General features: G+C 40.7%; 3 protein-coding genes across 3 annotated transcripts; all 3 read left to right on the top strand.

Annotated features, from left to right (window-relative positions):
• Positions 1-3304: 3304 nt before the first annotated feature.
• Positions 3305-9314, top strand: RB195_008773 (uncharacterized protein; the record flags this gene model as incomplete). Its single annotated transcript, XM_064195432.1, has 14 exons — positions 3305-3362; positions 4294-4400; positions 5286-5368; positions 5852-5975; positions 6148-6246; positions 6513-6596; positions 6730-6874; positions 7007-7131; positions 7230-7341; positions 7395-7459; positions 7620-7713; positions 7848-7962; positions 8956-9088; positions 9156-9314. 14 exons carry the CDS (start codon positions 3305-3307, stop codon positions 9312-9314), a joined length of 1503 nt encoding a protein of 500 aa, XP_064046577.1.
• Positions 9315-10906: 1592 nt separating this feature from the next.
• On the top strand, positions 10907-11320 carry RB195_008772 (uncharacterized protein; the record flags this gene model as incomplete). The annotated part of the gene is made up of 1 exon (XM_064195431.1): positions 10907-11320. One exon carries the CDS (start codon positions 10907-10909, stop codon positions 11318-11320), a length of 414 nt encoding a protein of 137 aa, XP_064046576.1.
• A 442-nt stretch (positions 11321-11762) lies between these two features.
• On the top strand, positions 11763-12239 carry RB195_008771 (uncharacterized protein; the record flags this gene model as incomplete). Its single annotated transcript, XM_064195430.1, has 1 exon — positions 11763-12239. One exon carries the CDS (start codon positions 11763-11765, stop codon positions 12237-12239), a length of 477 nt encoding a protein of 158 aa, XP_064046575.1.
• Positions 12240-13264: the final 1025 nt, after the last annotated feature.

Here is a 13264-nt window from a genome sequence, read left to right as displayed (position 1 = left end):
GAAAAAAATGTAAGAAATGAAAGAAACTAAATAAATCTCTCTGAATTCTGATAAAAAATACATATGAGAAATAAAGCATCAAACTCAAATATAAAAAATATAAGAAATATAAAAATGTATGATAAAACGAATCCTAACATCACAACATATACCTGGATCAATCTTGTGATGTGAAGTGATTTCCGAAAGTCGCACGACACGATGTTAGGATGAGTAGCTGAAGCTTTAAGTGCATTTGGGGCGGTGGGTGGTGTGCACTAAGCCGCGTTTGATCTCCTTCCTCGGAAACACGACGTCCACCATCACTCTTCTCGGCACGCTATGAACGCTGTAAATCCTCGTCATGTCACAAAAAGTATAGATGACGGCTTGCTGAGATTCAGCCGGAAAACCCTCCTGAACATTTTTACACTTCTTCCGTTGATGGCTGCTGCTGCTGCTGCAGCAGCAAAAGTACATACGTAGGATTTCAATGCGCTAGAATATCGAATTTTCTTTTTTTTTCGTTCGTGTGGTCACCATGCAAAATCTACAGCTAGTAGCGCAATAAAAATTGTGGATTTTCTGAAATTTTCCTATCCCCGAGCAGGTGAAGCATTCCTTTTTATCTGTCCAAAAATAATTAAGCAGAGAATAGTGAAAACTCATTACAGTAGCATTTATGTCGAGTTTTAATAGGCAATAAAAGCTGAACTTTGCGACAAAATTGGAATTTCCAGATGCTATTCGTTTGGAATGTAACAAACTTGAAAAAAATGAAAAAAAAAAATTAGCAGTACTATTCAGGACACCACGGATACATGGCAAACAAAAATTACAAATGGATCAGAAAATAAATGGATGGGTGAACAAAGAAGTGAACTCGCGAACGAACGAAATAATGAACGACTGAACGAACGAATGAATGAATGGATGAATACATGGACAAACGAACGAATGAATCGATTAATTAATAAACTATTGAACATCACTGTATGTCAAGAGAAGATGAGTCCACAGATAGTTAGTCGCCTCCGAGTAGGTTCAATCGACTTATTGCAACTGAAGCAAGATAGAGGGAAAGGCGAGTTTGTGAATGTGAGCAGAAAAAGAGCGTCACGGCGATGTCGCGTCCACTCGGTTGAACACGTTTGGTGTCGACTATAAGATATAGTGTTCATATCCAAAGTAAAATTCTAGAAAATAGTAGCACGAATTCACGATTAAATTTTGTAAAATAGACAAAGACTCGATTAGGCGCTGTTCTTCAAATGAAAATTTACATCGAAAACGAGTCGGAAAAGCGATCTGTGCTATTTGAGTTCCATTAAAAGTGATACAAATTCCAAAGACACAATGTCAGTGTTTTTATCCTCCCAGACAAGTCTGGCACCGATTTATCGATCCCGGAGGTATGAAAAGCTTGGTGTGTACTAGGGCGGGTTCGAACTTCCGATCGATCATGCAGGAAGCGGAACCTCTAGGCGCTGCACTACATCCACCCCCTTCTGATTCTGATTTTATCACCTCATTAACATCTATGCCAAAGAAAATTATGCCCAAGAACGAATTGGATATAGATATAGAACTTCCAAAGTTAGTGACGATCAACTAGGCAAAAATTGCACGGAGTAAGACTTCCAGCAGCATATCATCAACCACTCACACTTCGACTGAAACTCGCCCAACTCTGTCCAAAATTCCATTGCGCATCTGATGGGTCTACAGTTAACAGTTGCGCGATGGGACTTTCGCTTAACTTCCCATCGCGCAACTGTTAACTTTTTTTTAAAGCTAAACTGCAACTGCGTTGCAGCGATACCCTAGCAGTCATCGCTTCGACCACAACCGCTCAAGCTCCCTCCACTATGACTCAAGTCGTTTTTACCAGCCGGCGGCAATTGTGTTAAGCCGGGTGACCGCAACGCAACCGCCGCCACGCGTGCACTTCTCTTAGTCATCTCCAGTCAAAGGAATGTAACCGTCCAATCGAAAAAATTTGAAGTCATCTGTGCGATGGTCGCAAATATTTCGTAGCAAGAAACATCTTCGTTGTGCCTGCTCTAGCGAGGCGGAAAATTCAACTGTTCTCCCATAATTGACGTAGTCGGGTCAAAACGACATGAAGCGAAGCATGAACGATGCAGACGCGTAAGCAAATGTGAAGACCTGAAGCGACGCGGTAGAAACAGCGTCTGGAATCGAGGTGAGATCACGGCGAGCCGCTGCTTTTGCAAGGGCCCCCCACAATCTTGACCGCTACGCTCCTACCGCAGTGCTTCGAGAGCAGCCGCTTGCGCTACTGCATCGTGATTCGTGTCGTTTTGATCCTAATATAGGTAGTGAGGCTACGGTAATGCATGTGAATGACACCACTTATTCTTGAGAAGAATTGACCGACACAGTTCTTACTAGAGAACTAAAATTTTCACTGCATTGATAGCAAGCGGGGTGAAGTGGCACTACAGCGGCATACCTTATGTTAAAGTTTCACCAGAATCGGCTTCGAAAAATCAAGAAAGAAAAGAAAAAAGAAGAAAAAAACCAAGAAAGGGAAGAATCTATGAAGAAAAAAACTCGAAATGGTGATGATGACATCGCATGCATATATCTACAACTCACGTCATTTTGTCACTGCTCCAAAAATAAAAGAAAAGTGCTTGACGTTGATCAATAGTTTCGAGTATACGCCTACACGCTCAACTATCACTTAGAATCCTCTGAACGAGTCACATTAACGTTGTGCTGGTTACACAATGACTTGCGGGACCCATTGGTTGTGATTGAAGTTAGTCCTTTATCCTTCTACTTGAGACTAGTGCGGATCTATTGACCCGAGAGGGGTTTCTTGTAAAGCTTGAGGTTTCCCCAGGATGGTTTCGAACCATTTGTTGTCGTGTCGCAGCAGAACCTCCTAGCGCTGCACCAGTCTGGCCAATACCTCTCAGCTTAATGAAAGCCAAGAGAAATGCAAAACTATTCTCAGATTACGCTCATTATTGATTACTATTAATTATTCTCAATTCTTTATAAACCCAAATGTCGAGATTTTTTATCCATGAATCCAAGCTGCTAATCACGTCGCGCTCCAAAGTCATTCGCAACACGTCCTTCAATAAGAGCATTCGTCGCGCTATCGAACGCTCAAAGTTGTTTACTTATCAGTAACATTGCTGTTATGCGAAGTCGAGCGATGTTGCTTTTTTGCTGCCACTGACAACTTATTGATTTTTGTCGTGATTGTTTCAGAACAGTGGTTGAAGTACGACTACAGAGACTGATGATCGATGCAAGCTTGTAGAAGTTGACAAAGTGCAAGAGTGACATGTCCTCGCTTGTGTTCCACCTTCCCACATCGATTCTTTACTTACACGCTGGTCAATGTAAGTTTCTACGGAGTTTTGGAAAGTCTTTCAGATCCAAAGAATGAGTTGGCATTGATACGGTTGCCTATTAAGGTTTTTTTTTTCCTTTTTTTTTTGCCCTGGCGAATTTATTTTCCTCCTTATTTCTTTCAGTTTTGTCTAAACGTCTGTTTTGCGGGAACTTTTGTAGGGCTAGTTCTGATCAGTGATAAAGAACTATTGAATGATAATACGGGAAGGGAAGCTAAAAATCCATTATACCTAGAGAATAAACAGAAAACATGCAAGCATCAGCACAATTGATAAGCGTTCTTTTTCGTGTTCTTAGTTCTTAGTTCAAATGTTAGCGTGCTTTCGTTCAACATGAAATTGATTGATTTTCGTGGAAATAAACTGATCACATGATTGATTGCAAAACACAATCTTCAACATTCAGTTGCTTTGAAACAACCATTTTATTCAGCCATTTTTAATAAGAGTTTGATGCTAAGAGGCGGAAGGAAGAAAGGGATTCTTTCATCTTTAACTGAATTGTGTATCTTTCGTATGACTAATCAATGACAAGATTCCTATTTTTACATGGGTTACACACTTCTCAAAAAAAAAAAAATCCCCACTTTCCTCATTTTCATGCTCATTTTCTCGTCATCAAGACATTCAAAACTGTTTATTATTATTATTATTATTAATTATTAGCTGAACAGGTATGTTTTGGTTACTTTTTTAAAGTTGAATTCCACTTCGAAGGTTTTCATACCAAATTCTTTATTTTTAGCAGTTGTTCTACTTGAAATCCAAGTACTGTCAGGAATTTTCCAAACATAGAGTTAAAATACTTCTGAAAGCCCAGTTATTAACTAAACATAGTTCTCTTTTGTTGAAACCGTACCCATGAGTAATATTGTGTTGGTTAGAATGATCTTGCATTTTGAAAAATTCTCATGTTTAGCTTGGAGACGTCAGACGTCATCTCTCAATCGCCTTGTTGCTACATGTTCGTCTTTTCATTCAAGTAGTTCAGATCGAAGAACTAAAGATGGACCAAGGTTATTCAAGGTACCGTATGCATTGCTTAAAGGCATCACCCCACGAATCTGAGGTGGTGCAGATTTCAGGTGGAGTATTCGTATACGGGATGGGAGACTATAGAGAGGGGGGTGATTCCGTCCATTTCTCCCTAATTGCAGTAAAAAACGGCCCGGAAGATACGTCTCCAGTGGTTTTGGCGCACTATTTTCTACAGGAAGTTCGACTGGAGCGCGCCAGCCTTGTGCGGCGCCGCATCTTCCGGGCCGTTTTTTTTTCGGCAATTAGGAAGAAATGGACGGAATCACTCCCCTGTCCATAGTCTCCCATCCCGTATACGAATACTCCACCTGAAATCTGCACCACCTCAGATTCGTCGGGTGATGCCTTTAACAGAATTTTCTTTTCACTCGTGATCTGCTATATGCCGATTTCTTTTTTTTTTTCCAATTTTCCCCAGATCTGTTGTTGTTCTCATGTTGTTATCACATTGTTTCTTATTTTAGAGCTTATCATTATTTTTTGAATTAGAAAACACCTTTACAATAACGTATTTCTTTATGATTTTCAGTGTTGGCTGAACGGCATGTGTTTCTAGCCGTACCTATGATATCGATTAATTAGTTTTTCCATTCTTTTAAAATGTTAATCTTGAAGTGTTAAAATTAAATTCGAACCGGCTGATTTTCTTACTGAACTGAGTCAGCACCCAGCATGTTCTAAAGGACGTGATGGTGATTCCTTCTCCATTTTTTGATGTAATTTTTTGTTCTCCTCACCAGCTCGAACACAGAGCTTTGCTAATCACATTTTATGCTACTGAGTCGAATAATGTTTATGAATCTGAGGATAACAATTCTTTAATTTAAACGCTCTGTTTTCTTTGGAAATTGTTCATTTCATCTTTGTTTATAGGTTGCGCGCCCGTCGAAGAAATTTAGATCGTATGAAATTGACAAGATCGACAAGCTTCGCGCAATGGCAGAATTCGGACTGCGGTGAGTCGCTCAGTCCTAATTGTTATGTAAATTTACTATATATTATTTTATATGTACTGTTCATATATTATATAAGTCAGTATAACATACTGTGAATATATACATAATTTTTTTGCTCTTTTGCTTTTCTCCAACCAGGCGAATGTTGGAACATTGCCTGTCAGATCAGTGGTTTTGGTAACTTTTGCTAACGAATATGCTTCACATATAATCGTTATGTGAAGTAATTTTTTTAAAGGGTACACATAGATTAGGAAAGGTTTTTGTCACAGGCATATCTTACTAACTAGTCGCAATTCCTCAAAATTATCAGTAAAGCTGCGCGCCGCGTGAAATGACAAGCTTGAAGGCATTGATATTATCTGATCAATCTAAATCAATCTAAAGGCACATCTACGCCAACATGCTATCCTCAGGAATGCTATTCTCTTTTGTTTTCTCGTAGTAATGAAAAGTTCTCTTATAAAATTCTCTTGGTTTCAGAGAGGAGGATCTCAGTGATCTTCCTAGTCAGCCAAAACCAGTGAAGAGCAAAGCTCACTCGCTTGGTTCGAAAAACGCTAGTCATCTCTACGCTCTAACAGATGTATACCATAAGGCGCTTCAGGTGAAACTTCCTTTTCTTTATCCTGACCATCTCCATCACCTTCATTACTAGGTGATGCTTGATTTTCTATCAGGTGAACTGCGAGGCCACTAGTTCTACGTGTATTTCATTTAGATTTTGCAACTTTGTTGTACCCTTAAGTTGTATACTGTCAAAAGTTGTGGATATTCAGGTTCATGGCAGTAGCGAAGCAGTGGAATCACATCGACGACCGTTGATCGCTATGAGAGAAGAGTTGACAGATGCGGAGCGGATGCGTATGCGCATGAGGGTTTGTCATTTTATAATAAGTGGAAGATTTCGCGTTAGTGGATCTGAGTATAACGTGAATATTTAGCTTGTTCAATTTCTATTTATTCATTAGAACAAAATCGAGTACCCGATGGAAGAGTTTGTGTTGAGTTAACTGATTCTCATTCTTCTTGTTCAAGACTGGCGGTTAGCACAATTAAGATGGCATGTTTGTTAGCAAGTAGTATTTTATAGAAGATAGGGTTTTTTTGAAGAAATTTCCCAACAGATTTTTATAATTTGCAGGTAGAGACCACATCAGTTAGTAAAGGAGCAGACAGAGTTGTGGCTATTGCGTTCACCTTGAATTGCTGTGATGCCGCATTCAAAGTTAGTTTGTTATCGACAAGGCTTGCTGATTCTGGCTCAATTTTTCGCGTTGGAGGATCTTTCCAACTACTGATTTCACTGCACTTTTACATTGCCTCGCACATTACTTCTGTAGTACGTCGTAACGTTTTAGTATGCTGCCGCATACCTGACCGGTTCAAAATCATTATTTGCTGAAGCCATACACAGCACTATGGACACCTGCAATCAACTGATTCTACTGATGGGCATCCGGTACTCAGCGAGAAATCCCGACAATTTGTTCCCGTACGGTTACGGTAAGTGTAGATAAGATCAGTACTGATAACCTCACTGATCTACGATATTGAATCTATACGGTTGTGTATCCAACAAGCAATATCAATTTTTGAGCGAGCGTAAGCAGCTCGTATCAATCAAACACTATTTAGGAAACATGCGGTACGTGACATCGTTGATTTCTGGTTGTGGTATCATGGCATTTGGATGTGGCTTGTCCATGTATCATGGTATTTCTGGATTGCTGCATCCGGCGGAATTGGAACCACTTAATTACGTTGGTATTTTTCATTGATTGTGTTGTCACTCAGAAGGAATATAGACATAGATATGCTGTTTTGTTCGTGCGAGAAGAAATTTCAATGGTTTTTCTAGGCTTACTATGCGCTTCTAATGTCGTTATGTTTCCAAGGAACGTCAGGAATTACTGCGTATCGTGAAGTGAGTTCCAAAGCAAAAAGAGCAGGAATTAGTATACTCAACTATGGTGAGCTGTCAAACTACTCTTTGTCTATTGCTATTCATCACAATCTTATTCAGTGCGCACCTCAGCTGATCCATCTTTGAATGTTGTGCTTTTGGAAGACACAGCTGCAGTTTCTGGGGTATGTGTTCACAATTTTCTTTCATCTAGTACTTCTTTCCACGGATCTTTTATTTAGTAATATTAAAAATTTTTCTTGTTTGTTGCAGCAGCTTGAGTTATTCTGCTTTCTGAATTTTTTTTTGTGGTGCTAAAGAAGTGACGTGCAAAATAATGTTTAGGTTGTGATAGCGCTGTGCGCCGTATCATTGTCATCACTACTCGAATCACCTATTCCTGATTCGATTGGATCTATCCTCATAGGATGTTTATTAGGTATTATTTCTAATTATAATTGTATTTATATTTATTAGTTAATATTTTTACTTTTTCTCTGTATAATCCAAATCAAGAACAGTGCTCCCAACTCTGTTTTTTTTTATCTCTTCATCCAAGCGTTCCTTTTTAAGGAACTGTTGCTTCATTTATTATCCGCACGAATGCGGCACATCTTGTTGGAAGAAGTCTGCCGAAACGAATTACCGACGATATTGTTTGTCGGCTCAGCAATGACCCTGTTATACGGTAAGTGTTATTACTCAAATATTTATTTGAACTTGAATCTATGCATATTTTTCGCTAGAAACCCGTAACAATATTGGAGCAGATTCTATTGTACAGTAACAATCAAACTTAAATCATATTAGTAAAAGAGAACATGAGAGGCGAAAAGATGCAAATAGATTTAATACACGATTTAGAAAAAGTAGAAGAATCACAGGACTTTCCAGAAAAATTGCATAGCACGAGAGAAAACAAATACTATGAAGTGAACAAGGAGATTTGGTGTTATAGGATTCGACAAATATCCTCCGAAGTGACAGTTTTTGCTTTGTCTTTCTCACTAACGTCGATAATTACATTTAGTAGAAATCTCCAAGACAAAAATTGTGATCCCATCATATCTTGACATCTTTTTAATCTGACAAGCTGCATGTAATGGGCTTTAAGATGTTGAAATGCGAAAATTCGACATTTGGTTCCAATTCAGTGTTAATGAGATACTATCAGTTGATGGATAACACATTGTTCGACCCCTTAAATTATTCGATTCACGTCGTCCGAGTAAATGAGCTGTTCGTTCAAGAAAGATGGAAATCTTGGAGGTTTCGACGATACTAATCAATATCAATTTCATCAAACATTCAACTTATTTTTCTGATCAATAAGACAATATTGATTCGTTACATTCATAGTCGTTCAGCAGAAAATCGGATCGATTCGATAAGTACTAGCCTAGATAGTGATTCGCGGCGGAAATGTCCGCAGAAGATTGAAACACATTGGTGCTTGGGTCAGGCGATGTCCAAAATTGAGTGTATTCAAGTGATACTTGATCACATTTTGCGTATCATTGTCAGTAGCCAACTTTTTGAGAGCAGTTGTCACACTGTCATTGCAAAATATATCTTCTGAACACTGAACTATGTAATACATGTTCTAAGCAAGTGTGACAAGAACACATTGTCGTTTTCAAAACGAACAAAATGATGATCTCGTACGGAATTGACAATTCAGATCAGTACATGACGTGAAAGCGACCGCCTTGGGTGTCGAACAGTCACGATTCAAAGCCGAATTGGATTTCGATGGTCGTGCGATCACTCGTGCCTACTTGCAAAAAGATGTCCATATGCCATTCTTGCTGAAAGTGAGTGGATTGAATTGATTTACTAATGATTATAGTTTGCCAATGTTTCCATGTGTTTATGCTCCAGGAAGTTCGTGATATCAAAAACGAGAACGAACTGGAGCAATTCATGGAAACGCATGGCGAGAAGATTATCGATCGACTTGGTGATGAAATTGATCGGATCGAGGGGGAAATTACGAAGAAACACCCCGATATTCAACATGTTGACTTGGAAGCATTATAATGCTTCTCGCGCATGGATCAGGATTTGCTGGTCACACCTGTCTGAATTAATTTATATGCGCCGATTATACTCTGCTATGTATAGTTTGTACATATGAAGATAAGCGCTTTGTTGAGATTATAGATGTCTCAAAAGTTGCGCATGGACGAGCGATAAACGTAGGTTAAACGTTGGAACGACAATGCTTTACTGTGTGTAACCCTATTTTCCGTGGTGTATTGTGAGTATGATCATTCGAGTTCCCAACGTTTATCTATTTTCGCACGTTTTCGCAGAATCCCAACGTAAAGGATCAGGAACTTATAACATTGATGGAAGATTTTACTGTGCTGTGATGATCATCGTGCGATATTTGGCGTCGGTGTTTTTATTTCTGCATCGTCGATCGATATCGATTCAATGACCCGACCTATTTATTTAAAGTATTTGACCCGGTGTTAAAACACAACAACATAATTCTATAGTATATGTGTATTGTTACGATTTTTAACATTCAAATGGTCGCTTGGGTGTGTTGATTCATTGGCATGTTCTTCTTATAAAAAGGAAATAAATACGCAATTAATTTTGTCTCCGTGTCAAGAAAATCTGGGAGGAGTAAGCAATTAGCATAATGATGAACTTATTTCTCATAGAGAGTGGGCGTGACCAGCACGATATATGATTGGTTCGCGAGTCAAGGATAGTGGTCATGGCCTTTTAGTGGGACGTTAGCTGCAAGATGTTCCATGTGTTCTAGGCTAAGACCAGTTTATTTTCGAACTATTGCAGAAACTTTTCATGTTTTGATATATGTTTGCTTGAAATGCAATGACTATGTTGTCAACGTTACTGGATTGCGCGTGTTCCGCAAGGATATTATTTCATTTGTCATCAGAGGTGGAAATGTCTGTTGGTGGTTCAATAACAACAATAAAAATTGTGCTTAAGAATACTGGGATCTTGAAAGCTTATAGTGATTAAACGTTTATTTGCAGAGTACCTAACGGGTGAATAGAAGTGTGCAGTACAACAAAAGCAGTTCTGCAATATGTGCTTGATATTTTGAGAAACTTTTCTCCCTCACTAGGGGATCACAGTCGGTTAATCGCGAGGCTACGTGGCGCTATGGCGGACAACGGGCTAATCGCTCACCAAAAGCGATCTTGTGCCTGCTCTAGGACGCAGGTGGTTTCAAGAGACGGACTCCCTGTTTCTGCTCCACTAGGACTGACTCATATCATCCTTCTAACCAGAACGTCGAAACGGCAAAAAGCCTGCATTCAAGCGACGGGAAGGTGCACGGGAGGCGGCTTGTAGTCGCCATACTCCTGACTTCCTGTCACTTGAATGCCTCTCACGCGAGAACACGCAACGTTGTCCCAAAAACTCATGGGAGGCTAGGGGCTCGAAACCTGCCCATATGTTTTAAAATTATATGCATCCCAGAGTGATAAGAAAGTTTCCTGATTCCAGAGGAAAGCCTGGTACGGTAGTACCAAGAAGACGGGGTTACAGATGTTATCTAGGCTACCGAAACAGAAAAGGACTAGAATGACGATCTGTACTTACAACGCTCGTACGCTTGCATCGGATGTAGCCATTGAAGATTGATGATCCAAGCCTGGAAGTTCGAGCACGACATCATCAGACTGACCGAGACTAGACGACACCACCCACTGAGCTCCGTATATGACACTGGAGAAGAACTGTTCTTAGAAACATGCTACAGTAGAGGATTTGGTGTCCTCGCCAGCACGAGTATAGCAAAGAACATTGACTCTTTTGAACAACTTACATTCCGAATCGCACGCTTGTGGATGAGAAGATGTGGTCCAATGCCGGCTTTGACAATCTTCGACGCTTCAAAATCATGCTATGAAGAAGCCGAAGCTTTCTATATGGACATTGAGAAGTTCTACAGAGAAGACTATACTTTCTACAAGGTCATTCTTGGTTATTTTAACGGCAAAATCGGTCCCAGAAGAACGACTGAAAAACATCACATCGGCACCCACAACCTCTAGGGACGAAGAGGAGGGGAGGCTCTCCGAGTTTATTATGACAACCAAGACCACCCAACTCGGATTGGGAACTTGCAATTCCAGAAGTCATCCTCTCTACCTTGGGCATGGTAGTCACCTGTGGGATTCCACACTGACATTGACCGTAAAAAGGTTCTGGTGTCGCTGTTGTGCCGAAGTCTCATACGAGATCGGACCTTCGTCTTCGTCTTCTCCGGGAAAGTCTGATTCTCCGTTTACCCGGGGAGCAGAGAAAGCTGCGAATTCCAGAGAGCAAAGTCCCAGAACCATCATCAACTGGGATCTTTTCGCTACACTATCCGGGTTTTGGGAAAATTCCGCAAAGGACAGCATCGAAGAGTAATACGAACGGCTCGTTGAACGTCTTCATGACTGCACGAGAAAGGGTCAGAGTTCCAAAACTACCAGGAGACACGCAGGAGATATGTCTGCTTGTAGCTGCACGGCGAGCTGCAAGCAACGTTCAACGAGGCAATCTCGAGCTCACAAGGCTTTGCAGAGAGGCGATGAAAGAAGACTTCAAAGAGCAGAAATGTTGGCTGGAGCTACAGAGGCGGAAAAGAGCATTCTCTACGCCTGTCAAGAATTCGCCAATAGAAAGACGAGGATGAGAGCTCTCTCGATCCCAAATAGAGCAACCATCGCATCGAGAAGAGGAATCGAGAAAATGATCCACGACTTCTGCTCTGATCTCTTCGACAGCCATTTCCACTTGCATCCTTCACCAGCTGAGGAAAGATGGACATGTCATTCCAGGGGTTCTTCCGTCCGAAGTTCGACGTGCTATCATGTCGGTGAGAAATCGTACGGCACCCGGTCTCGACAGGATAAGATTGACATTTACAAGCTCTTCACAAGAGTGATTCTCAACAGGACTGAGAAAGTGTTAGATGAAGGATAGATATGCGAGCAAGCACGGTCTTGAAAGGAATTCAGCGCGATTAGTCATCGTTCTGATAACATCTAGCATCAGTCAAGCGGAACGAATGCTGACAGAATTCGACGAAAGATGTGGATGAATCGATCTTCAGCTGAATGTGCAAAAGACGTTCATGTGTAACGGATGGGTCTTAGATGCTCCATTCACTCTCAACGAAACGAACACATCCGAATGCACCAGCTACCACTGATCGGAAAATAAACATGGAGAACGACCTGACAGCTGAGCTGGACAGAAAGAAACGTGAGGCTTGAGAGAGCATTAAGGATGTAGCGAAGAAAACTGGGAACATCCGGCTCCGTGCTCACCTCTTCAACACCACAGTTCTTCCTGCTTTGACCTATGCTTCAGGAACCTAGGCACTTCGCAACCACGAAAAAAATGCGAAGAGCGTCATTGAACTCAATCGAAAGAGTGATAATAGGAGTATCTCGCTTTGCGCAATTGTGCGTCAGGATTCGAAGTTCTGTTCTACGTCAGTGATAGAAGATTAGAGACGTCGTCGCGTTTGCCAAGGAAAGCAAAATAAGGTGGACTATACACGTGATGCACTTCAACGACAACCAGATTGGACCAGATCCGTGAGCAACTGGTCTCCCAGCGGTATTACACGCTCTAAAAGAAGACCGCCGACCCGATGGTCAGACTTCTTTAAAACAAAAGTCCTTGAAAGAAAATTTTGATGCTCTTCGTGTCCCTCGCGAAAAGAGGAACCATTGGGCGACTATGGCACGCGATCGGAACAAACGAAAGGATTAGTGGTGCCCAATCGACCAGTTCGAAGAACAACGAGGGTAGAGTCAAGAGAGTCTTGTAGTAGAGTCAAGAGAGTCAGTGTGATCAAGGTGATTACAAGGAAGTTTTTTAATTCTAAAAATTTATTCCCGAAAGGTTCAGCACGATAGCTGTAGTTGTAGATCTTATATGCCTAACGGTGGAAAAAGGGACATTGTAGATAGTTAAATTACATCGAATATACGAATAAT

Source organism: Necator americanus, chromosome III (assembly GCF_031761385.1).
Source record: "Necator americanus strain Aroian chromosome III, whole genome shotgun sequence".
NCBI classification, from domain to species: Eukaryota; Metazoa; Nematoda; class Chromadorea; order Rhabditida; family Ancylostomatidae; genus Necator; species Necator americanus.
This window is presented reverse-complemented; position numbering and strand designations above follow the sequence as displayed.